The sequence below is a fragment of the Vicugna pacos genome, chromosome 7 (genome assembly GCF_048564905.1).
Source record: "Vicugna pacos chromosome 7, VicPac4, whole genome shotgun sequence".
Lineage (NCBI taxonomy): Eukaryota > Metazoa > Chordata > Mammalia > Artiodactyla > Camelidae > Vicugna > Vicugna pacos.
Genome location: NC_132993.1, coordinates 42,618,008 through 42,640,255, shown reverse-complemented (window position 1 = coordinate 42,640,255; position 22,248 = coordinate 42,618,008). Strand labels below are relative to the sequence as shown.

General features: G+C 41.3%; 1 protein-coding gene across 12 annotated transcripts in view; it reads right to left on the bottom strand.

Annotated features, from left to right (window-relative positions):
• Positions 1-22,248, bottom strand: part of JAZF1 (JAZF zinc finger 1) — a 461,275-nt gene that overhangs the window by 206,185 nt on the left and 232,842 nt on the right. The window contains exon 1 of one of the 12 annotated variants that reach the window (XM_072964772.1): positions 5,756-5,800. The exons of the other annotated variants lie outside the window; for them this stretch is intronic. Coding sequence (XP_072820873.1) covers positions 5,756-5,774 — 19 coding nt within the window. The 5' untranslated portion in view covers positions 5,775-5,800. Of the gene's footprint in view, positions 1-5,755; positions 5,801-22,248 lie in introns of those variants that run through there. 12 annotated transcript variants of the gene reach the window in all.

Sequence of the window (22,248 nt, the reverse complement as noted above, 5' to 3'; positions counted from 1 at the left end):
TGGAGGAATGCCTTTTCCCCACTCTCAGTGCAGAGACAAAGCTCACAGGCTCGAAAGTACGTGTTTAGGATTCTAGACTTGGTTTCACTCAAATGGCCTTGATTGGATGGGGTCCCTCCGCAGTATTAAAACTGCTCTAATTGCATTCTTCAAGCCAGCTGAAGGCTGACAGCTTCCGCTCCCGGCTCATTATCAGGGCACTTCAAGGGGCTCCATTATGAGCAGAGCACCTGGTCCAAATTTATTTCAACGGCCCAGGGCAAAATGGGAAGGTGCTTAATGTTCAACCACAATGGTGACATTTTTATGAGATATCCAAGGTTCAGAAACAAATAAATGAAAGGTTTGAAAGGAGCACGAACAGAAACTGTGACAATAAAAATTCAACATTAATATATCAATTTTAAACCATATACCACCCATACACTTGGGGTAAGGCCAAAGGTTCAATGCAGGCTAAACAGAAAGAAAAAGGAGGGAAAAAAAAAAAAAAAGCCAGTACCCAACTCCTCCCCTGACATGCTTTGCTAAAAAGAAGGATCAAATGTTTAATTTCAGAAGAACAGAATGAGATGCAGATACTGAATGCTCCTTAGGATAACAAAATTCAGCCACAATTTGGAGTGTGAGTTCTAAATGTATTATGTTCATAGCTCTTCTCTGATTTGCTTACACCATTGCTGCTTTCTGCCTTTTAAGAATTTCCTTTTGGAAATGAATAAGTTAAAGATGCCTTACACAGATGTTTCCATAAGAAAACATTGGGCAAATATGTATTTTGAGCTTTTTAAATAAACGTATAATAGGAAAAAATTCCCAGGTAGATCATAGCAGGTCCAAAGTAAACATTACATCCTATTGCATAAATCCATATCTAGAAACTTCTTGTCAAGTGGGATTTTGCTCTTGGCGGCTGACTATTTGCAGAGGACTTAGTACACAGACGACAACCAATTTTAAAGCCCAAAACCCAGCTGCAGAGCATTAGTGAGCTCTGCCCTCCACCAAGAATCTGTTTAAAGAAACGTTTAAAATAAATATTTGTATTCTTTTACTAAACACAACAATGACACTCACAATGGAATCTAAGAAAATGATGAATGAAAAATTATCACACAAGCACTTTACAATGGGAATGCTGACTAAACTGGAACCCTACGGATTTACTAAATGTTTAGTCTCTTACGAGAAACAGAGGAGGATAATTAATCAACTGCACTCGGAAATTTTTTTCAACTATTAGTTGCTTTTGGTATTGTAATTTTATCTTTCCCAAGCATTTTTCTTATTAAGCCAACCATACAGATGTGCAAACATTAATTGGCCAGACTATAAAAGGTTTAATTATTTTACTGATTTAAAAGGCAATTAGGCAGCACCTATTTTTCACATATTGATTGTACCTACTCCGGTTTTCAATCTGAATTCATGAATCATTGGGCAACTGGTATAACCACAGGCTGCTGCTTGAGCCTTTTATTTTTCCCAACAAATGAATAAAAGCACTTAAAATTAATTACCTGATAGAATCACTCTAACTACAAAAAAAACAGGGTGGTAAAATCCCTTTAGAATAAATTCTGTTATGTAAGTCATCCAGAAAAGTGACCACTTGTGTGACTGTGGCAGGCACTCCAGTGCCAGGTCTTGGAATTTGGGAACTTGATCTGGGAGTTCAATCGTGGGGTTGTTCATTCAGTTCTGACTCAGCCTTGCTTGTGCCTCTACTGTGTTCTGCAGTCTCCTTTGAAACTACTCAAAGTGGTGGAGCTCTGGGAGCCCACGGGGAGTTTCCAAGTTCACCATGGAAACTGAAGTAGTCATCTGGATTCTGTACATCCCAGTCCGGTTTCTCCTTCACTTTGACCTCTCTTGTTATCCTCTCCTCCTCCTATCTAAGACCCACTATATGATACAGATCAAAATAACTGAAACTTCAGTGCTGGCTGTTCATGGGGATACTTACGAGGCAAACATCCATAGCCTTTCCCATCTTTCTGGAACAGAGGGACACAAAGGGGGTCTGGAAAGTTTTCACAAGATGCTGCATCACATGAAAAAATTGGAGAGCCGGTGCCTTAGAACAGATGGTTTTCCAGCTTTTGTACAGCCTCCCAGCTTTACTAATAGGAGGTCACTGGAACGATGAAATCAACCATTTATGGGCAGGGTGGTGTGATGGAAAGAGACCTAGATTCAGGTATGAAGAGCTGGATGGCATTTATTAGCTGTGTAGCTGTAAGCAAGTCATCTTTAAGCCTTTCTAGCTTTAGTTTCTCCATCTATAAAATGGGAATAATTATGCCTGTTTTAGCTATAACAGAGAACCACTGAGACCATCACACATATATACACAGACATTTTGTAAATTGGAAACTAGCCTTCCAAACAGCAAACATTATTTCTGCAGGTCTTTCCTTCATTCAGTCACCTGTGCTGCCCTCTTGTGGTGAGCAAGCTGCAATGCTACTCAAAAGGCAAAGTTATTTTGTGAATTTAAGATTCCATTACTATCAGGTTATTTATGCAACCAACCTTTGAGTGTTAGGCTTGTGGAGAGAGGGACACCTGTCATGGAATATACAATGAAAAAGATCTACTTGGGTTTTTTTTTAACCTTGATGTCACAGCAGAGCCTGAATTTCGGTGACACAAGGAAGAAATCTAAATTTGTTTACAGTGAATCCAGAAGCTATACTCCTATGCATTTTCTTTGAACCACTAGACAATAATAAAAATTTTTTTGGTAAGTGTGAAGTACTAGACAAGAAGAGAACTTGTCTCAGGAGATCAGCTGAGTAGTAGCAGGAAGTCTTGCCTCCCCACCTATTTTGAACATAGATACTTGAGCCCGTGGAATTACTCATGAATTGTAGGGACAAAAAGCCGTCGATAGATCTGCCTGGTTTCTAGAATAACAGACCTTTCAAACTGGTAGAGACCTGAGATACCATGAAGTTCCACTTCTTTTCTTTTTGGTTAAGAAGTCTAAGATGCAGATAATTGAAGAGACTGGCCTAACTTGGGCTCTGACAGCTGAATCCCATGACAGCATACACCATCACACCAGACAGCCTCCTGCTTCCATTTTTATCACACCTAACGCACAGTTCAAAATACACCTTCATCCCCATTTCTCTGTGACACTGGTAGACAGCAATGAGAAATATTGAAAACTACTGAAAAAGGGGAGCAAAATAAAATACTGGTATCATCATTATGAGAAATCATGGAAGTAGCAAGTCTCCAAAGAAAAAAAATCACTTGAGGGTTTATCCCTGGGTTAGCAAATATTAAAATAATTCCAAAGACAACAGCTCACAAGGAAATCAATAAAGGCTTGTTGATGGACTGAGTAAAGACTCAAGAACTTGGCTCCTCTCTAAGGAGAAGCGTGGGTCTTATCTCAAATAAGAAATATTTAGGGAGTGTGGGTCTAGCTCAGTGGTAGAGAGCATGCTCAGCACTGGGTTCAATCCTTGATACCTCTGTAAAAAAAATTTTTTTTAAAGAATTATTTAATTATACTATGTGGCTAGCCTTGTTTTAAACACTTAGCTCCTTATATATAACCTCATCATGACACCCTGTGTGATGTTAGCGATGTTTATTGACTACAACATCCATTTACAAACCATAGTGAGCACCATGGATCAGACAAGTGATCTTTTAATGAGGGGAGGTTAGCAAGGTTTCTTAGAAGAAATCGAGTAAGTTAGTAAATCTAGGGGAAGGGTAAGAAGACCCAGTGGAGAACAGCACCAGGAGAAGTGGCTGCAGAGCCAGAGCATGCTTTGCATTCCTTTGCCCTTAGGGCAGCAGACGACACAGCTGGAATGTGGCCAAGTCCTGTTGAGGTTTTGGGGACACTAAGCTGAGTGTTCCCACTCCTCAGTAGGCTTGGAACAGGATGCTTCCTCCTTATGATAATGACATATGCAGACAAATGGTAACTGGAAGAAGACAAAGCAAGCCAACATGCTCTACCACTGAGCTATACCCTACCCCCTGCCTGAGGCCTCATTTATAAGGGCACTAATCTCATTCATGAGGGCTCCACCCTCGTGACCTCATCACCTCCTAAATAATACCATCTCCCTGGGGGTTAGGATTTCAAGCCATGAACTTGGGGGCCACAAATATTCAGACCACAGTACCACTGTTCTCCCACCTTGGGCCATTCCTTTTGTTCTTGGGCAGGCTCCTCTTTCTGTAACTTGGAGCATCCTTTTCCTAGAGGGTCTTCCTATGTCTCTTCTCACTCGACACCTTCTCTCCTCCTCAGTGGTCTTAGTTAATATCTGTACAGTAATGGCTCTCAAATCTCTTTCTCTGGCTTCACCTGCCCATCAGACCTGTATCCTTGGTGACCCCCTAGCCTTCAGCATGTTCAAGATTGGAAGCATCACATGCTCCTTCCTCTGCACCTCGTCTCTATTCTCTAATCCTCTCCCAAGTGAAAGTTGGCAGCATCTCTGTCCAACCAGCTGCCCATCAAGGCTCCTCTCTCACAGCTCAGAAGCTACGTGATCTCAGAAAAGGTAAGAAAGCCTTCTAAGGCTCACTATCCAAAGCTGGAGGGGCAGAATAAACCATTTACTTCATCAGGTTGTTGTGAGGATTAAAATATATAGGACGTAAAGCACCAAGGGCACTGTATTCTTTTTCATTTTTCAAACTTCAGCACTACAAACTTTTTATCATGGTGCCAATTAATGCTACTGCTGCCTTAACCTTCGGGCCATCGGGGATGTTTCTGAAGCTCTTTACGTGAGCTGTTATTCAAAGAAATAAGGCTTGTCCACTGGCCCCACACCTTCATTCAGGGCCCTGCATGATTACTCAAGCAAATTGGTCAGTCTAATGCCTGTCAACCTGAGAATTATAGGTATTGCTTCTACCATTTACATTTTATGGTAACAAGTCTAACAATATAAAGAAAAGTTTGTTCTTTCCCAGGATGATTGAATGAGGGCAGAAAACAATTATGTGTGTATTTTGATAAATATTTCAGTACAAAGAGCTTTGAAATATATGCCAGTCTTGTAACCATCACCTTCAACCCTTTCTGCAGTCAGCTGAAGATTCGGGAGGGGCTCTTTCCCCTTCTTCCCTTCCATGGTTTGTTACTGCTGTCAAACGTAACATCCTACTTTCCAATGGAAGCAAAGTAGGGAGAAATGGCTGCAGAAAGGGAGGGAGGGAAGGAGGATGAGGAGATGGGAGAAAAGGAGGAAAAAACCTAAAATTCACCCATCACTGTGGATTTAAAAAGGATCTTCCTTTACCGATTTTATGGCACAATCAAACCTCCTCATCCTCTCAACAGACCAAAACTATAAGAAAAAAAATCTTTCCAGTCAGACCAACTAGTGGCTTTGGAATCCATCACAAAGCACTGTGAGATGACTTTTTAAATTAAGCTATTCAGCAAGTCAAGCAAACTGTGGCAGGTTCAACACCCACTTTAAAAGTTTGGGTTCTAACCACAGCCTCCCACCCCCTCCACACCCAGATTCCAAGAAAGTGAATCCTGGCTTCCTGGCCTTTGCTCTCACGAGGAGGACTCCTTTAGTCCTTCCCTGACATATGAAATTCCCGAATCCTGAGGGTGACTCCAGTCCCTCACCCCCACGATGTTGGAGAAGCACTGTCCTGGAGGACCATGCCTCACCAGGTGAAGAAGAGCTGGCCTCTCATTTCAAAACAAGAGAAAATTTACGTTCTAATTCAGAAAAGATGTTGGTCCTCTTACCCACAGTGGCCCACTTCATATGATACTTCACAAGGCTTGCGTGTTTCAAGCTTTGTCTTAGAGTCCTTATGGATTTTGACCTACAACATGAATTTATGTGGCTAACTGGTATAAAATCCCAAAGACGTTAGTACTGAATGATTTTTTAAGTGTCTTCTAAAATGCATCATAACCACATATAAAATGTTCCCTTCTGGTTTAAAATAAGTGTTCCAACACCTAGAGTACTTCTTTAGGACAAAACTGAACAAAGTGAGCACTAAGAAACCCTCTTTATTATTTAAATATTTTCTCTTTAAAGTATGTAAAACTGGAATTTTTTATATGCAGCTTAGGGCTTCATAGAACTACAAATAGGTAAATGGAACACTTAAATCTTTTCCTTTAAATATCTTCGTCCCCCAGGACTAAGACCTCATATTCAAAGTGTCATCCCGAGTGACTTTTTATGAGCAAGTTATAAACCCCTCCAAAAACAGGGTTTACAATGGAAGTGTTGACATCATGTTAACTATTGGCTCTGCAAATGGAGCCCAGTAATCAAGGCATGCTGTATTTATGGGGCAGGTAAAAGTCTGCACCCATTAATCACAGAGTCATTTTGACAGAACCTAAGTCTGAGGTTCAGCAAAACTAATGTACTCCATTTCTTGCATCATTGAGACCAAGAGGAAAATTTGCAAGCACTTTTATAATTGTAAGGCTTTGACTTTTTTTTTTTAAACACAGAAATCAGGGAAGCAGTCTTGCTAAAACATTTCATTTACACCTGCTATGGTCCATTTTTTGCACATCTGCAAACTACTAGAGATTTTTTTCTTCCCATAGATAATTCATGAGACTGACATGCATTTGCACAAACACAGCCTTTAATGGAAGTCCATTACAATCATGAATTCTCTGTATCCACTTGCCTACCATATACTGAGGCCACACCAAATTGTGATTAATTACCAAAGGAATATTCCACTCCTAAATTGTAATTCAACATTCCTATATAAAACTATCTAAAATGTCAGCACTCTGTTTTTATGACATCATGCCATCCCAATAATTCTGTTTTACAAGTAAATTCCTATTATATATTAATAAGGGCTGTTGGTGGCTAAACATCTTGCCTCCCTAGTAATGACTCAGTTGAAGGCAATTAGGGAAGCCAGGTGCAGCTGAGCTTGGTACTAATAAAAGTTTTTAGATTTTACTATTTCCGTTTGATTTTGAGGGAGTGCATTCCAATCTGTCCAAATTAAAGAGGAAGCTATGTCCATGTTTTCAGTTGTGTGTTCTGACCATTACCGATAACCCTCTTTAATATTTTTTTTGCTCCTTAGAAACTGATGATCTGAGGAGTTCAGGTTTCCACCCTGAGCATCAATATTTCACAACCTGTCAAAGTGGTTACACACACACACACACACACACACACACACGTCCCAGGGTAATAGAGCAGCACCTTCATTTAAGACTTTCTGGGGCAGGCCTGAGTAGTAAAATTGATGCATGAAAGAAGGAACTTTACTCACTTTGTTAACATGTTTTTGTTGTAATTAGCTTGGGTCAGCAAAGGAGACATCAAATTAAAGTTTTATGTCATAATAGGAGCGATGATTTTCCCATTACAAGAAAATCAATTTCCTTCTACAAACTACAAACACTACATAAAAGAATTAATAAGTGTAAAGACTTAACACATCTGAAGCAAGAGAAAAGGTTACCTCTGATGATGACAAATATCCTTAGAAGTAGAATTTTAAAGAGTTAACAACTTACCCACAGTAGTATTGGAAGGGTGGTGAACTCTGGGAAATTTTCCTACCAGGATGACATGCAGAAAACATACATTCCTTTACTTAACCTATTACATTTTTCTTCTCTTTGCTCTGTAACTGACACTAGTCAGTTTGATTTAATTCATTTAAAAAATAGTTGAAATTTATACACAACCGGTTTTAGGATACCAAATGACTGATTTAAACAAAATTTTGTGTTTTGTTTTTCAACAAGTTACATGGATGTTCTACGTATTAGTGATCAGATACACAAAAGTAGGTACCAACTGCTAATTCAAGAACCAACATCATCCTGAAAAGCTGTATAGATCCTGTTACTGACAAGGAGACAGGGTCTCACTTTGATTTCAAGAACACACTAGCCAGAGCCATCCTAGGAAGTAAACTTGGAGGGGTAGCTTGGTCCAAAGCCCCTTTTGAAAGTGAAAAATCACCTTCCATTAAATTTCGGAGGGTCACATGAATATGATCACATTTGAACAAGAACAGTTTTCAAAAGTGATCCCTATTTTTTTTCCTTGCCTGCTTGGAGATTTTCCCTTTTGTATGCTTCTATTTTTTTTTTTCAGGAAAACCTACATTTACCAGAATAGGATTTTAAAAAAAAAAGAGTGGTGCAGTACTATTTCAGAAAATAACATGGTTCAGAAATGCACCGTTAGCTTGCATTAATAACTCACATTTCCCCATTTTCTAAGGAAAAAGTCACAAACTGAAGACCCTCTGAACACAGTTAATCATCTCTTGCTTCTTAGAGAAAATTTTATCGAGGACTTGTTTTCTTAGTGTATTAAGCTTCAGAATGCAACCATTCTGGTTTACATCTGGTTTTTCAAATTTACCAACAGGGAAGAGGCCCTTTGTTTACATGAAACGAGGAGTATGAAAATCTAAGCTTCTTGTCTTTGTCATGTTCCCTTTTCTTTTTCTTGATGAACAACTACTCTCCTAGGGAAGAACTTTTAAAATGCCAGTTTTAAAAGGGAAAAAAAATGATCACCATCAGTATCCTCACATATTCTCTTTCTCCTCCTCTATTTATTCCCAGTGGGAATGAAGGAGGCAAGGAGAGGGATTTTAGAAAGGGTCTTTATTTCTTCCAAGCAATTGCCTAGACAAGCATGCTTCCCAGTGGATATCTCCGAGCCAACTTCAAAACTACATCCAGAGCCCCTCATGCAATGGATTAGATGCCCTATGTTGACAGAGACTTGAAAACCAGGGTGGGGTATGTGGGGGTATGAATAATATCTTCTTTCACAGAGCTTAAGGGCCACATGGGGATAACATGTATCTGGCTACAATCTTCTGGGAAAGGGGGCAGTGACACCGGAGCAACATGGCAGCCAAGAGCGCCTCCAACTGAAAGGGTGCTCCAACAGTTTCACCACTTTTTCAAGTCCAGTCTTCATTTCCCTATAAATCTCTCTTCCATACTACTAAGTCTTTTTGTTGTTGACTCAGAGACATTTTCCTGTTAGGAGCTAGTTTCCTAACAGGCTTTCTGTGTCTTACAAGGAATTCAGCAACTCACTGTCAATGCCCTTGGTGGCTCGCTTCTTGCCATCAAGGTACAACTAGGTTGCAGGTAATTAGACCTGGAGGCTCCACCATGGAACATGTTTTTCTGTCTCCTAATTACTCAAAAAAACCGAAGTTCCCACTTTAATAGGAGTGCTTCTTGCCCTGGAGATCAAAGTCAGAGGTGAGCATGATAAAGTCTGGCCAGATTTGTTTAAGGAGGGTCTCCTCTTCCTTCTGCTTCCAGACACTGTCCTATCATCCCCCAAAGGGAAGGGGGACTGTCTCCATTTCTAAGGAGCGGTCCTCTCATCTTCCTCTGTTATTTTCACCTGCCAAACCATCATTATTCCACTAATTCACTATTTGCGTCTTATTGCCTTACGTGTTTCTTTTTCTAGCGGAGATAGGAGCATATATGAGTTTATATAATCTAAGTATAAATTCATTCTTAAACTACTAAAGGGCTTGATTTCCATGTTAATTCCTTCCTTCTAGGTCACTTTAATGTATCATCTCTGAGCTAGGAAATTGGTCACATTATTAGCACTGCATATACTCCTCATGTTGTCAACCACCACCAATTTTCAACAAGAAGGAAAATGCTATCCTTATTTGGATATACCTTGTCATCAGACTACAGTTCAGTGAGCAACAGAAAGAAAAAAAAAACAGATGCTAAGACAATAATAGTATTGGATACTCAGGGAAACAAAATAAGTTTAAGCAGTTATAGCCTCTTCCTTACACACATACTAACCACAGTTTGTCAAAACTATGCTTCTGAAAAAAAGCAAAAGAAGAGATAAGAGAAACAATAAATTCAATGATGGAATTATACTATTCAGACTGAGAAGGCCATGTTTGGTTTGGGTGCCCTAGAACATAAATAACCCTGAGCACCCCCAAATCCATCACGATGCTGATGTTAGTCAAGAGCAGGGCTCCAGAGCCAGCCTGCCGGGGCTTCGACCCCAACATCCACCATGGATACTGGACAACTGCTCAACCTTGCTACACCGAAGTTTCCTCAGCTTTCAGTAGGTTCATGATAGAACTTTCCTCATGGGGCTGCAGTGAGGATTAAATCAGACTGTGCCCATGCTGCGCTCACAGTGCCTATGTGTGAACCCTATGAACTCGGGGAATGTTAACCATCATTATCACCTTCATCGTGATGAACAAACCTCTCTGTTTATCAAAGGTGCAGATGTCCAGTCAGAATGCAGTCTGAATACTGAGTTTCTTCCAATTTCTTCTACAGCTGTTTAACTTGCCCACTCTTTATCTTATTTGTCAGAATTTTCAACACTACCAAATCAAGGCATAAGACTCTACAGTTGACTTTTAATCTAGATTTTAGGCCAACTTATGTGCCAATGGGAGAGAGTATTTTAGGGTTATAATACACTCTTAACATTAAACATGTTCTGTTCCATCTAGATGAAGAGTTAGTAGCTTACTCACTCTGTATCTGAATCATCTCATCTGAGCGTCACAATACCCTCTGAAACTGGTATTATTACTCCCTATCACAGAGGAGAATGAGGCTTAGCTGCTAAACACAGCCACAAGGATGGAACCCAGGCTAAAGCCAAGTTATCTGACTTTTAGCCAGGCCTCCTTATCCTGTTTTGTTTTTCTTCCTTTTCCTATTCAAATCATTCTCTTGTCCTATTCTATAATTTTTTCTTTTCTTTTATTTAAGAATTAATTAGAAATCTTATTTTTCTAATTCTAGCACATGAAATAATATTGTTTTTATATACTTTTGAGAGTTGTACTTTATGACCCTGAACTTCAATTTTTCATTATGTCTCAAATAGAAGTCCATATTTTCATGAGTATTTAATGTTTCCCTCTAACAGTCATATTATTTTTCACCATTATTAAAAACCACAGTTGTTAAAATTAGGTATTTATGAGACATTTTCCCTTGCTCCCAATGTGCTACCATACCAATTTTCACCACTAAGAACATTCTTAAAATAGTTTAGATTTTTAAATTTAAGTATTACTCCCATTAAATCCATTTTTAGAGAAAAGAGAATAAGGTTTTAATTTCTAATATGCTCTGAAAATCAACTTACTATTAACATGGAAAAAAATGAATCCTGAATGAAGAGCTCACTATAAATTTAAATACATAGTAAGCTCAAAGGGAAACTCACTTAATGTAAAATTTGTTTATTACTTTTGGGTTTTAAAATTTAGAAATATACCTCAACATCCGTATCTCTGTGAGAATAGTCAGTGTGTGTGGCCCAAGCAGGAAAATATTCTTTTACTTTAAATTACATGTAAGGGTCTTTGAAACCCACTTGGCAGAACTTAAAGTACTCAGCTTTTACCTTAGCACGCCAGTAGGTCAAAACTTTGGAAAATCAATTTAGCAATAACATTTCATGCAATTCAAGTGTTGTTACTACAAGAAAAAATTTTGTGCTGTAATGGCTTAATTACACAAGTACATAGCAACATCCAACTTCCACATAAAAAAGGTTAAGATTCAGGGAATCTCTTCGATATTTCTTTTGTCCTCTCCTTGGGGGCATATCTGGAGTGTTATATATGACCCCATGTATATAAGTAAACATTGTGTTCACATATATATAAAGGGCACCCAATGGATAGGAGTTAATATTTAAACTATCAACTTCCATTAGTTTCAAATTACTTTTAAAAATCTGGCAGCCATAATCTAACTTTTAATATCCCATTTTAAGGGGAAAAAAAGCAGAGTCATACCAACAATTGCCAAAGTAGAAAAAGAAGGAAATAAAAAGATCTCATTTTTAGAAATGACACCTTATTTTGGCTTTCACTTAGTTAAAATACACAGCTTGACTGATCTTTGCTGTTTTACCACGTGTTAAGAAAGTGCTCAAAAAATTGTAAGTGGGGGCACTGCTTAAACTACTTCATAGAACTGCTTTCAGAAATTTCTACCTAGAAATTTCCATTCATAGGCAAATAATCAATGTTAGTATCATTTTAATCCCTTTATTAGAACATTTCCCGTGAAGGATTTCTACACGGGGTTCTAGTTCTAGTTGCCATGTATACTTGAAGTACATCAAAGGCCACATCATTTTTAAAACATTCTTCAGTTGTGATGTTTTGGTATCTGACGTATCACCCCATCACCCACCATTAGCTAGAATCAGTGAATTCAGTGTTGCAAACAAAATAGTACTGATGGAATAATTTCAGACGTAATTCTCTGAAAAACCAGAATCTTGATCTGTTAGCACTCAGGTATATTCTTTTCAGTTTGCTAAAAATTTCTGCTGGTGTGTATGCCCATTTCACACGGCTAAGATTCTTCCAGGTCCCCTAGGCAGTGCACTCAGGGGGCTATTCTGCTGATAAGTTGCTGAGTCAGGACACAGCCCATCTGGCGAAAAGTGACGGAGCTCAGGGGCTAGATTCCCCCTCTCTTCATGGAACCCAGAGCACACCCCAACTCACAGGAGCTGCTTCCTTCTTTTCAGATGCTGTAGCGCCTCCCCCCTTCCGTGGCAATGCCCACAAACAAGCCAATAACAAGGATACCTTTTAGAAGGGGTCACTGACAACCGAGGAAGGGATGGGCTGACAGCAGATTAGGCTGATAGCAGAGGCAGAGGAGCAAAGAATGAATTCAAGGCACAGTAAAACTCGCTCCTCCCTTCATCCACAAATATATATCAAGTGCCACCAGCACATCACAAATGTGGAAACACTTGTGAGACAGACCAAGGTTCTGGCCCTAATGGAATTTTTATTCTTGTACAGTAAAGGCAAGAGACAGACGATAACCATGTAAAAACACAGAAATAAGATCATGTCAGACAGTGATAAATGCCCCCCATTGTCTCAGAGTTGAGAAAAGGTGGAAATGTCCAAAATGTGGTAGACTGTGGGACATGAAAATGTACAAAAATCAGCACTGGGACCCTTTGAAAGAGAAGTCAAAGTTCTGTTTGTGGCAACAGATATTTACATATATTTTTAACCAAGAAGAAATCTAAAAACAAAAGACAAAAACTGCCAATCCAATACCCATCCTTCCCTTTCTCCATTAACACAGATCCCTAATGCTCACTCCAAGTAAAGGCCCCATTTTCCGCATCAAGTTTCCACAGCTGGAAGTGGCAGGGCAGAAGTTGAAGGACCCGCTTGCCCAACATCAGAGGTCACGACCTTTCCAGGCCCCAACTCTCAGGGGCCCGCTTTGCCCATCATCTGAAAAGCCAATAGTAAGCAGCTCGAAAGGCCTGGAGAGGCTCCGGCCGGCCTGGGCTTCTGTCTCAGAAACATGAGACGATGTGTCTGTGGCCCTACACACAGGAATGTGTGTGGATCACCTCTGTTTCCAGATTACCATCTGCTGAAGAGCAGCCACTGTCTTACAGCAATGCCACCAGGGAAGAATGCACCATTAGGCACAGAGCACTTAGAAATTTCTGGAAGAAGAAAACAGAGACAAAGAGACCCAAAGCCTGCTCCATCCACCACTTTCTTCATGTTTGTGTTCATGGTCTTTTAACGATGCCCTTTTTGCTCCATATCCCTGGGCTGTCCCATCAAAGCACCTTAGAAAAGCAGAAAAGAATAAATATCCAGAAATATTTCTGAAGTCCCATCCAGAAAGAAGCCTTGCCCAGAAAAGCTGGCACCCCAGAGAGGTGCACAGTCCTTATCCTGTGGTTTGGCTTACCCCTGACATCCACGTGTTCCCAAAAGTCTGGCAACCTCCGCTTTGAGAAGCCCCCCACAGCGTCAAGGCCTAACTGCTCAGACTAGTTTTCAAGGCTTCACCAAATGTACCCCATGTATTCTCACAATTCTGCATCTTCACCCAAGTCTATCTACACGCTCCCTCAGATGCAGCAGTCACTTCATGTGTTCACTCACTCTCCCAGACCTCCTGGAACAGGCCCCTGCCTCAAGCATTACCTGCCCTTCTGCCAGGCCTCAGCCTGCCTGTCCTTCCAGCAGACCCTCCTCTACCTGCCAGCATGCCGTGACAGTTCCTGTCTCTGAACCTTGGATCCTCACAGATACTAATACGTGTCTTAGTCAGGTCCCGCTGCCGTAGCAAAATACCCAGACTGGGTGGTCTAAACAACAGACTTTCACATGCTCACAGTTCTGGAGGCCAGAAGCCCCAGATCAAGGTGCCAGCCTGTTCGTATACTGGTGAGAGCCCTCTTCCTGGCTTGCAGATGGCCACCCTCTCCTGTGTCCTCACACAGCAGAGGGACTGAGGGGAGAGCTAGCGATCTCATCTCTTCCTTCTTATTAGGGCCTCAATCTTATAGGATTAGGTCCCTACTCTCGTGGCCTCATTGACCCTTTTGTCTCCTCCTCACAAGCCCTGTCTCCAAATACAGTCACATCAGGGTTTAGGGCTTCGAGATATGAATTTCAGTCCGTAACAGAGGGAGTATAGTGTGAGAGGTAAGACACAAAGAGGGAGAGGGGTCAGCAGAACTTAGAGAGAGGCTGCTTCAAAGACAGAAGTCGGTGGAGGGAGGGTATCGTTCAATGGCACAGCACATGCTTAGCATGCACAAGGTCCTGGGCTCAATCTCCAGCACCTCCACTGAAAATAATAAAGAAGCCTAATTACCCACCCACCCCCCAAATTTAAAAATTAATAATTAAAAAATAATTTAAAAAATTAAGACAGAAGTGAGAAGGTAGAGATCATGTCTGCATTTGATGTTGGAGAAAAGAAGACTAAGGGGAATGAGAGAGTGAGAGGGCTGGGTTTGCCGAGCGGTTCTGTGATGAGGAAAAACATATGTATAAAAAGGCAACAGTGTTGTGTTATGAGCACAACAGAATCTAACAAGCGGCAGTCCTACTCTCCAGAAGTCACTGACACTTGGCCACATAACTCGGAAATGCCCTTTACTCCTTTACTCCCTTGTCATAAAAGCAACGAAAACCCCTCATGGACAAGACATTGAAAAAAATTAGTGTCCACTAACTGAGCTGAGGAAAAACATCTCTTGTCAAATATCTTGTCTTTTCAGTGCATTAATGAAATAGTTTATAAAAGGACTATACCGTTCACCCACTCAAGCATACTGATTGATGGAAAAATCAGGAAAAAATTAAATTAATAAAAGTCAGTGTAAATCTATTCTGTACAATTTGTCTTCTTACTAGAGGACAGTCAACAAAAGACTTTGTCATTGTCAATTAATTTTTTTTCTTTTTTTTTTTTTAAGTCTCAAATCACACCTCTCAAACTGAGAACATTCTAGTTCTTCAATGTGGAAACCCAGCCTCGGGAAGCTGACTGCCAATAAAACACTGACTTACACTGCCCTCTGCTGGTCTACTGGCCACATTTCAAGTTCCTTAGTTTACAAAGTTGCCAAAAAGCAAGTTCTGTATTTTGAACCAGCAAATTCAAGCCTAATTACTAAAAACAGGTTGTGGAAAATATTACTAAGTGGCTTAAATGCCATCTGCACCACATCAGGCACACATTTCTAATGAAACGGGCACATGTGTGGGAAGAGGTGGTGCCAGATCACATCTGTTAACCTAATATAAAGGGTTTTTTAACTCACTCTTTAAATATACTTTAAATTCACAATAACGCCTTTAAACTGCCCTCCTTTCACACCTAACCCCTGCCATACCAACCAACTTTTCAGAAAACAAATAAATAGAGTAAAAAAAAATCTTGGTTCCACCACTGCATTTCAGCCTCTGCTTAAATCAGCTTAGCAATAAATAACTGCATATTACTGCAGTTTACAAAATTCATTTTCTAAGTACAGACTTTTTTTTGTGATTTAGAAACTGCTAATTTGCCAGAATGTTGCTGGAAAATATGCCATTTGTTTAAAAGTGCACACATCAACTTCCATTAAAATGATTACAGCATCATTCAAAAGCCTAAAGCATTTATTAGGTGTCTCCAATTCCACAGAGCATTTTACTAAGCCCTGTAGAAATGAGTTAAGCCAAATCCTCACCTCAGAGCTTGTTTCCTTAAACAGATGAAGTAACACACCAGTGATACAATGGAACTAACAGCACAGGTATATTAACTTACATGAGTGTACCTACATTTCGTCCTGACGTAAAATATGGGGGAGTTCTATGAACTGGATGTTTACAAAGGGCAGGGTGGGCGGAAATCACAGTTGTCTAAAATTCGAATAAGAATGCCTTTGGAAGCAGGTGAGATTCCAGCTAAATGAAGGGGGAGGGCTTGGGAACCCCAAAATAAAGAAGGCAGCCACAGGCTGGGAGGTCTGCCTGCACAGAGGAGTGGGACAATGACAAGAAAGATGTAAATCTTAGAAATTCTATGACTCCAGTGGCCACATGGCAACCTTCCTTTCTGAGGTCCAGGGTGCTACGTGCTTCTGCACAGGCATGATGGGCTCCAGGCTCCCAGTCTGCCACTGGCTCAGAAGCACTCAAAGAATCCCAGATGCAGGTGCATGGTCATCTCCATGTTACTGGCCTGCCCTAGTCACCGGCCTGCTTCACAGGCCATCTTTGAGATCTCAGACCTACCTTCATGTAGATGGGCAATGCTTCAAGCTCACCCACAGCTCTCTGGTACATTTATTTATTTTAATCAATAGATACCTAAACACAGACCAAGCCTCTTAATAAATATTAACACATTAAATTCCTGTAACCATTCCCTAACATAGACACTATTATTGAATTCCCAATTTTATATATGAGGAAATTGAGGCACACAGAAGTTAACACCTTCCCCAAGTTTACACGATTAGTAAGTGGCAGGGGCAGGAATCAAGCCCAGGCATTCTGGTTCCGCGTTTGTGCTCTTAACTGCTATGCTGTGTTACATATCATAATGCACGTTATAATCTCCAAGCAGAAGAAAATAACACTGTATAATCAGGAGAGGGTAAATTCTGCTGAGGAAACAAACAACCCCCAAATCCATAAGGTTTATTTCTTGGTCACGTGACTTGCCCATTGAGAGATGTCGGTCACTGTGCAACGGACAAGGGGACCCCAGAGAACCTCACATCAGCAATTACATGGTCTTGCCCAGAAGTGCCACACATCATCTCCTTGGAACTCACTGGCCAGAACCATTCACAGGGGACCAGCCAATTTGATTCACCAATCATATAACTCACTCTCAGCCAAGGTCTGGGAGGTGTGACCCTGCTATGTGCCTAGAAGGAGGCAGAAATGGAGATATTGGGCAGACCACCACTAAAGACTACCACAAAACAATCCAGTGACAATTAGAATAGTAATATCACATTTTTGGTAGACAAAGATGACATCACTGGCCCACTCATGTCATTTCTCCACTTGCAGCAATGGATTCACGCACGTGCTCACTCAGTCAAAAGCACTAAGTGAACAGACTCATAGACACAGAATACAAACTTGTGGTTGCCAAGGCAGCGGGGGGTGGGAACAGACAGACTTGGGATTTCAAAATTTGTAGATACTGACAGGCATATGCAGAATACATAAACAAGATTATACTGTATAGCACAGGGAAATATATACAAGATCTTGTGGTAGCTCACAGCGAAAAAAATGTGACAATATATATGTATATTCATGTATAACTGAAAAATTGTGCTCTACACTGGAATTTGACATAACAGTGTAAAATGACTATAACTCAATAAAAAAAGTTTAAAAAAAAAAAAGCACTAAGTAGCACCCTTCAAGACGTCTAGCTGGGGAAGCAGCCATACACGAATGTAAAAAAAACTCGACAGAAGTGGCCAATGAATACAAGGATACTAACCAAATGCAGCTGAGGCACCGGGGCAGGAAAAAATTAGCAATCTGGAAAATGACATGCATTTTGAAGGAAATAAATCTTTATGTGGCTTTATGATGGGAGCCCACAACCATGGACAAACAGGCTGAGCAGGTGTAGAGAGGTCAGCTGCCTGGAGCAAAGGCTGTTTTCAGGACAGAGTGCCGCTCGGCAATGCTGCCCTGTGGCCAGGGATGCAAGACACTTCCGTGGGGACTACACGGTTTTTAATAGAGTGACATTGGTGAGATGCGACCACATGCTGCCTGAAAATGAGGAACTTTCACAGTATAATTTTGTTGACTCCCAAAAATTGTTTGGGTACTTGAACAGGATATAAAATTGCATTGTCATAGAATGAAAATTTTTTCCTCTGTTTACTTCTGAAAGTTGAATGTGAAATTTGAATTAACCAGGAAAAATACTAAGAAAGAACATACACTGGAAGGTTCAGGTTTGAGAAAATGTTTATATTTGAGTAGTACTCAAAAATAGGTTTCTGGACACTGACATCTCTAATCTATTTTATAAAGTAAAGAATCTTGGAACTAAGAAAAAAAACATAAAACCAAAATTCCAGTCCAGGTACTGCATTTTGTAGGAAGAATTTGAAACACTAAGAATTTGAAACACTGGCTTAAAAACCACACAATTCATCGGGCTCCTAGAGGGGACTTGCCCACCACTCCCCAGATTGCTAGCTCTGTGCTCCTTCCACGATTATACAACTTCTCCTGCGGAGAAGCGTGTGCAGTGTCAAGTAGTGGCAGTACACAGTAATAAACGTGGATTCGAAAGGGCTGACAAAGCTGGATTTTACATATGAGTGGGGATGGTGACTACTTTGTTCCTTCATATATAAAACTCTTTGGATCTAAAAACACAGATTTCCTATCGTGTCATTTGACAATTAGCTTATAAACCAAAGATAAGGCAGTGTGTTTCAAATGCTGGGTCAACCAAGGCAGAAGGTCACAACCAGGATTTTTTTTTCTTTTTAAATGAAGTAAAATAGATAACCAGCTTGGGCTGTATTTTCATTTGCCAAATATAAAGACAGATTAATTTTTCTTGTTTTTGCCTTTGCCCAAGATTCAAAGGCCATAAATAACTATTTTTTACTGCTATTTAAGTAAAACCTGGTTTTATTTTTCTTTTTTAATTGAAGTATAGTTGATTTACAACGTAAAACCTGGTTTTAATGGCAAACAAGTTTTAAAAGGATTCAGCTAAGAGAGGCTGGTAAGAAGTACGCTTGGTGTGGCCCCTGCTAAGTAACTTCCCTCCTTAGTGACATCCCCCTGAGGCTGGAGAGGCAGTGGGCAGAGTAACAGAGCTCTGAGGTTCTGAGCTAGGAATTCCATCCTGCAGGAGAAGGGGACCAGTGGCTCAATGGGACACACCTGGAGTGGGCCTGGGGCTGGATGGTGCTTTTGAGAGACGACCAAGGTCCAGGCAAGCCAGTAAGTCACAGCCCACCTCACAGAGGGTCCGTAGGCAGAGAGGAAACACAGGTGGGAGGATGGAGATGAGAACAAAAGAGGAACAGATGGTTCTAAGCTGGAGTTGGGAGGTAAAGTGGGGACAGGAGATCTTTAAAAAACCGACAACAACAACAAAAAACAAACAACAAAAAACATGACATGATACCAGCTAAGGGAGAGACTAGTGACCTGTGTAAACACGAAGCTGCCCTAAAGGGGCAAAATTCAGGGGCACACACATGCAGACACTTCTATCCCTATACATACTTTTTCTCCAAGTGGGTACCAGGTCCCATGCCTGAAACATTTCCTCTGTACCATGTGACACTCCACCACTTAGATTCTCAATAGGGGATGACAGGCAAGGTTTCTTACAGGAGTGTTTAAGAATCTCCAGGGTAGGCGGGCCAGTAGTTGTAAAAAACATTTTCAAGAAATCTAGATTTTTTTGTTTGTTATGTTTTTAATAATACAAACTACAGAAAGCAAAGTTCAACAGTCCAACTTATTGGCTGGTGAGAACCTTGGGGTTTCAAAGTTGATTGACAGGTCAATCAACTCTACCTTAGTATAAACCAGCTCCATCAGGCTGCCCTCCTCCTAGTAATACTGCCCACTTCCCTCCACCACCCCCTCCCATTTCTAAGCAGTAGGTATTAGCAATCCCTCCCACTCTAAAACTCTGACCTCTCCACCTCTATCCTCATTTCAGCAGATGATTGACCTCGCCTCCTACCAACATATAAAGAGTAAGCCACCAGATGGCACTTCCTCCTCCCTCCGCCCTGGCCCCTGCAAGGATCCAGCATCTACAGCCTGCCTCCCCTTCTGCCTCCCCTCCCCTGAGGTCCCACCCTCTTCCACCTCCTCGGTGGCCTCACTCACCCACCGGCATCTTTTCCCATAAGCATTTATACCGCCTATTCATTTGTCTTTAAACAAAGGAAAACCTTCCCTATCTCTCTGCTTCCCAGCCCTGATTCTGTCTACACAACTGTCTTCACAGCTGCGTCCCACTCTCCACCTCCAGCCCTTCCCAGATCCACAGCCCTTTCGACTTCAGATTCCTCAGCCAGCTGAATCTAGCTGAAGTTACCAAATGGCCTCATTTTCACAATATCTGATGGACTCCCTCAGTGTTCCTAAACCTCTTGACAAAGTGCTGTACACTAAGTGCCTGTTAGCCAAACCCCACTTTCCCTTGGCCCCTGTGCACACTCTCTCTGCCACTCTCTGTCTGTCTCCTTTGGGGCCCTCTTCTTCCTGGTTTTCCAATGTTGTCTTTATTCTCTTCTGGGCCCTCTGCTCTTCTAAGAGTACAGATTCTCCCTTGGGGCCAGCTTACCTGCTCCTATAGTTTCACTGACCACCTATGTGATGATGCTGCCGAAACCAATACTTGAATTCTACTGGAATGGGACTTGTCAAGCATGCCCAGAACCAACCTCTCATCATCATCAGTCACAAGTCTGCTCCCATCATGTACCTCCCACTTCCGTCAAGCCCACCACCAGCCACCTGGTGCCCAAGCCAGAAACCAGGCTCATCACCTTGGCTCATCACCAATCCTCAAGTCAAAGTCATCAAGTGTGATCCATTCCAGCACCTAAATCTGTCTTGAATCTAATCACTTATAAGTCATGGTCAAGAACAGTCTGCCTGGGTTCAAATCCTGGCCCTGCCATTTACAACTATGGGACTGGGCAAGTTCCTCATCTGTCCAATGGCAGTGTCAGCAGTACAGACCTCCAAAGTGAGTCTGGAGGAAAAATGAGTTAACATAAATGAGGCACTCTGAGCGGTGCCACGCAGGGAGACGATCCTGGTGTGGTTATTGTGCTCATCATCATCACACCTGGCCCAGGCCCTCATCACCTCTTGCCAGGACTACTCAAACCTGCTTCTCTTTGGCCGCCCTACCTCCAGTTTGCCTCCCTCTAATCTAGCCACAGCAGGGCCAGAGTGACCTTTCTGAAACGCAAACTTAATCGGGTCTCTCCCCTGCTTCCAGCTGTTTCCTTTCCCTTCTCCTTACCAAGGCTTGCAGGCTTCTGCCCTCCCTCCTCCACCACCTCTCCCGACCCCTGACCTTGAACTCCAGCCATAATGAGGTCCTTTAAGTTCCTCTAGCGCGCCATGCTCGCTCCACTGCAGGGCAATGATCCTCCCGCCCTTCTACTGGAATATGTTAGGATTCCCCATTTAGCATTTGATGGGAGCAGATGGTTACAAAGAATGGTGACAATGGCACCAGCTAACTCTTACCGTACACTTACCACATGCCAGGCACTGTGCTAAGTATACCACACACAGCACTCATCTAATCATTGGGAAACTCTGAGGACAGCTCTTATTACCCCCATTGTACCCGGAAAGTCCACTAATCATGCCCAAATTCCTCTTCTGAAGTTGTTCACAAAACAAAGCTAAATGTTCCTAATGAAATGTACCCCCTCCACTACCCAGGCCGTGGTAGGCAGTCACGAGCTACTCTAACTTTTCCTAATAAGCAACAGAGCAAAGTTAGGACCAGGACTGAGGGCTGCCAGCCCCTCACTCCTGACTCTGTTACTGCTGACAACTTGGCCAACGTGACATTGAATAATGTGGGAATTATCTGCATTAATGGAACTGAGACTTGTCTCTTCTTTTTCAGAGTATAGTCTATTTTGTTCAAATGTCCAATATCTTGTCTCTTATCCTATACTCAGCCAACACACCCCCACTCCCACATTTCAATGCCAAAGGAGTTGAAACTTTTTTTTAAGTTGTTATTTCAGACTGACTGACAAAAATTCTATGAAATTTTCACTGTCTATTCACAACTTCCAGGAAGGCTCAAAGGCATTTTTTTACAGCTAATAAATTCCAGTTTAGAAAGGTTAACTCTTCCAAGTTTGGAATCTCACCAAAATG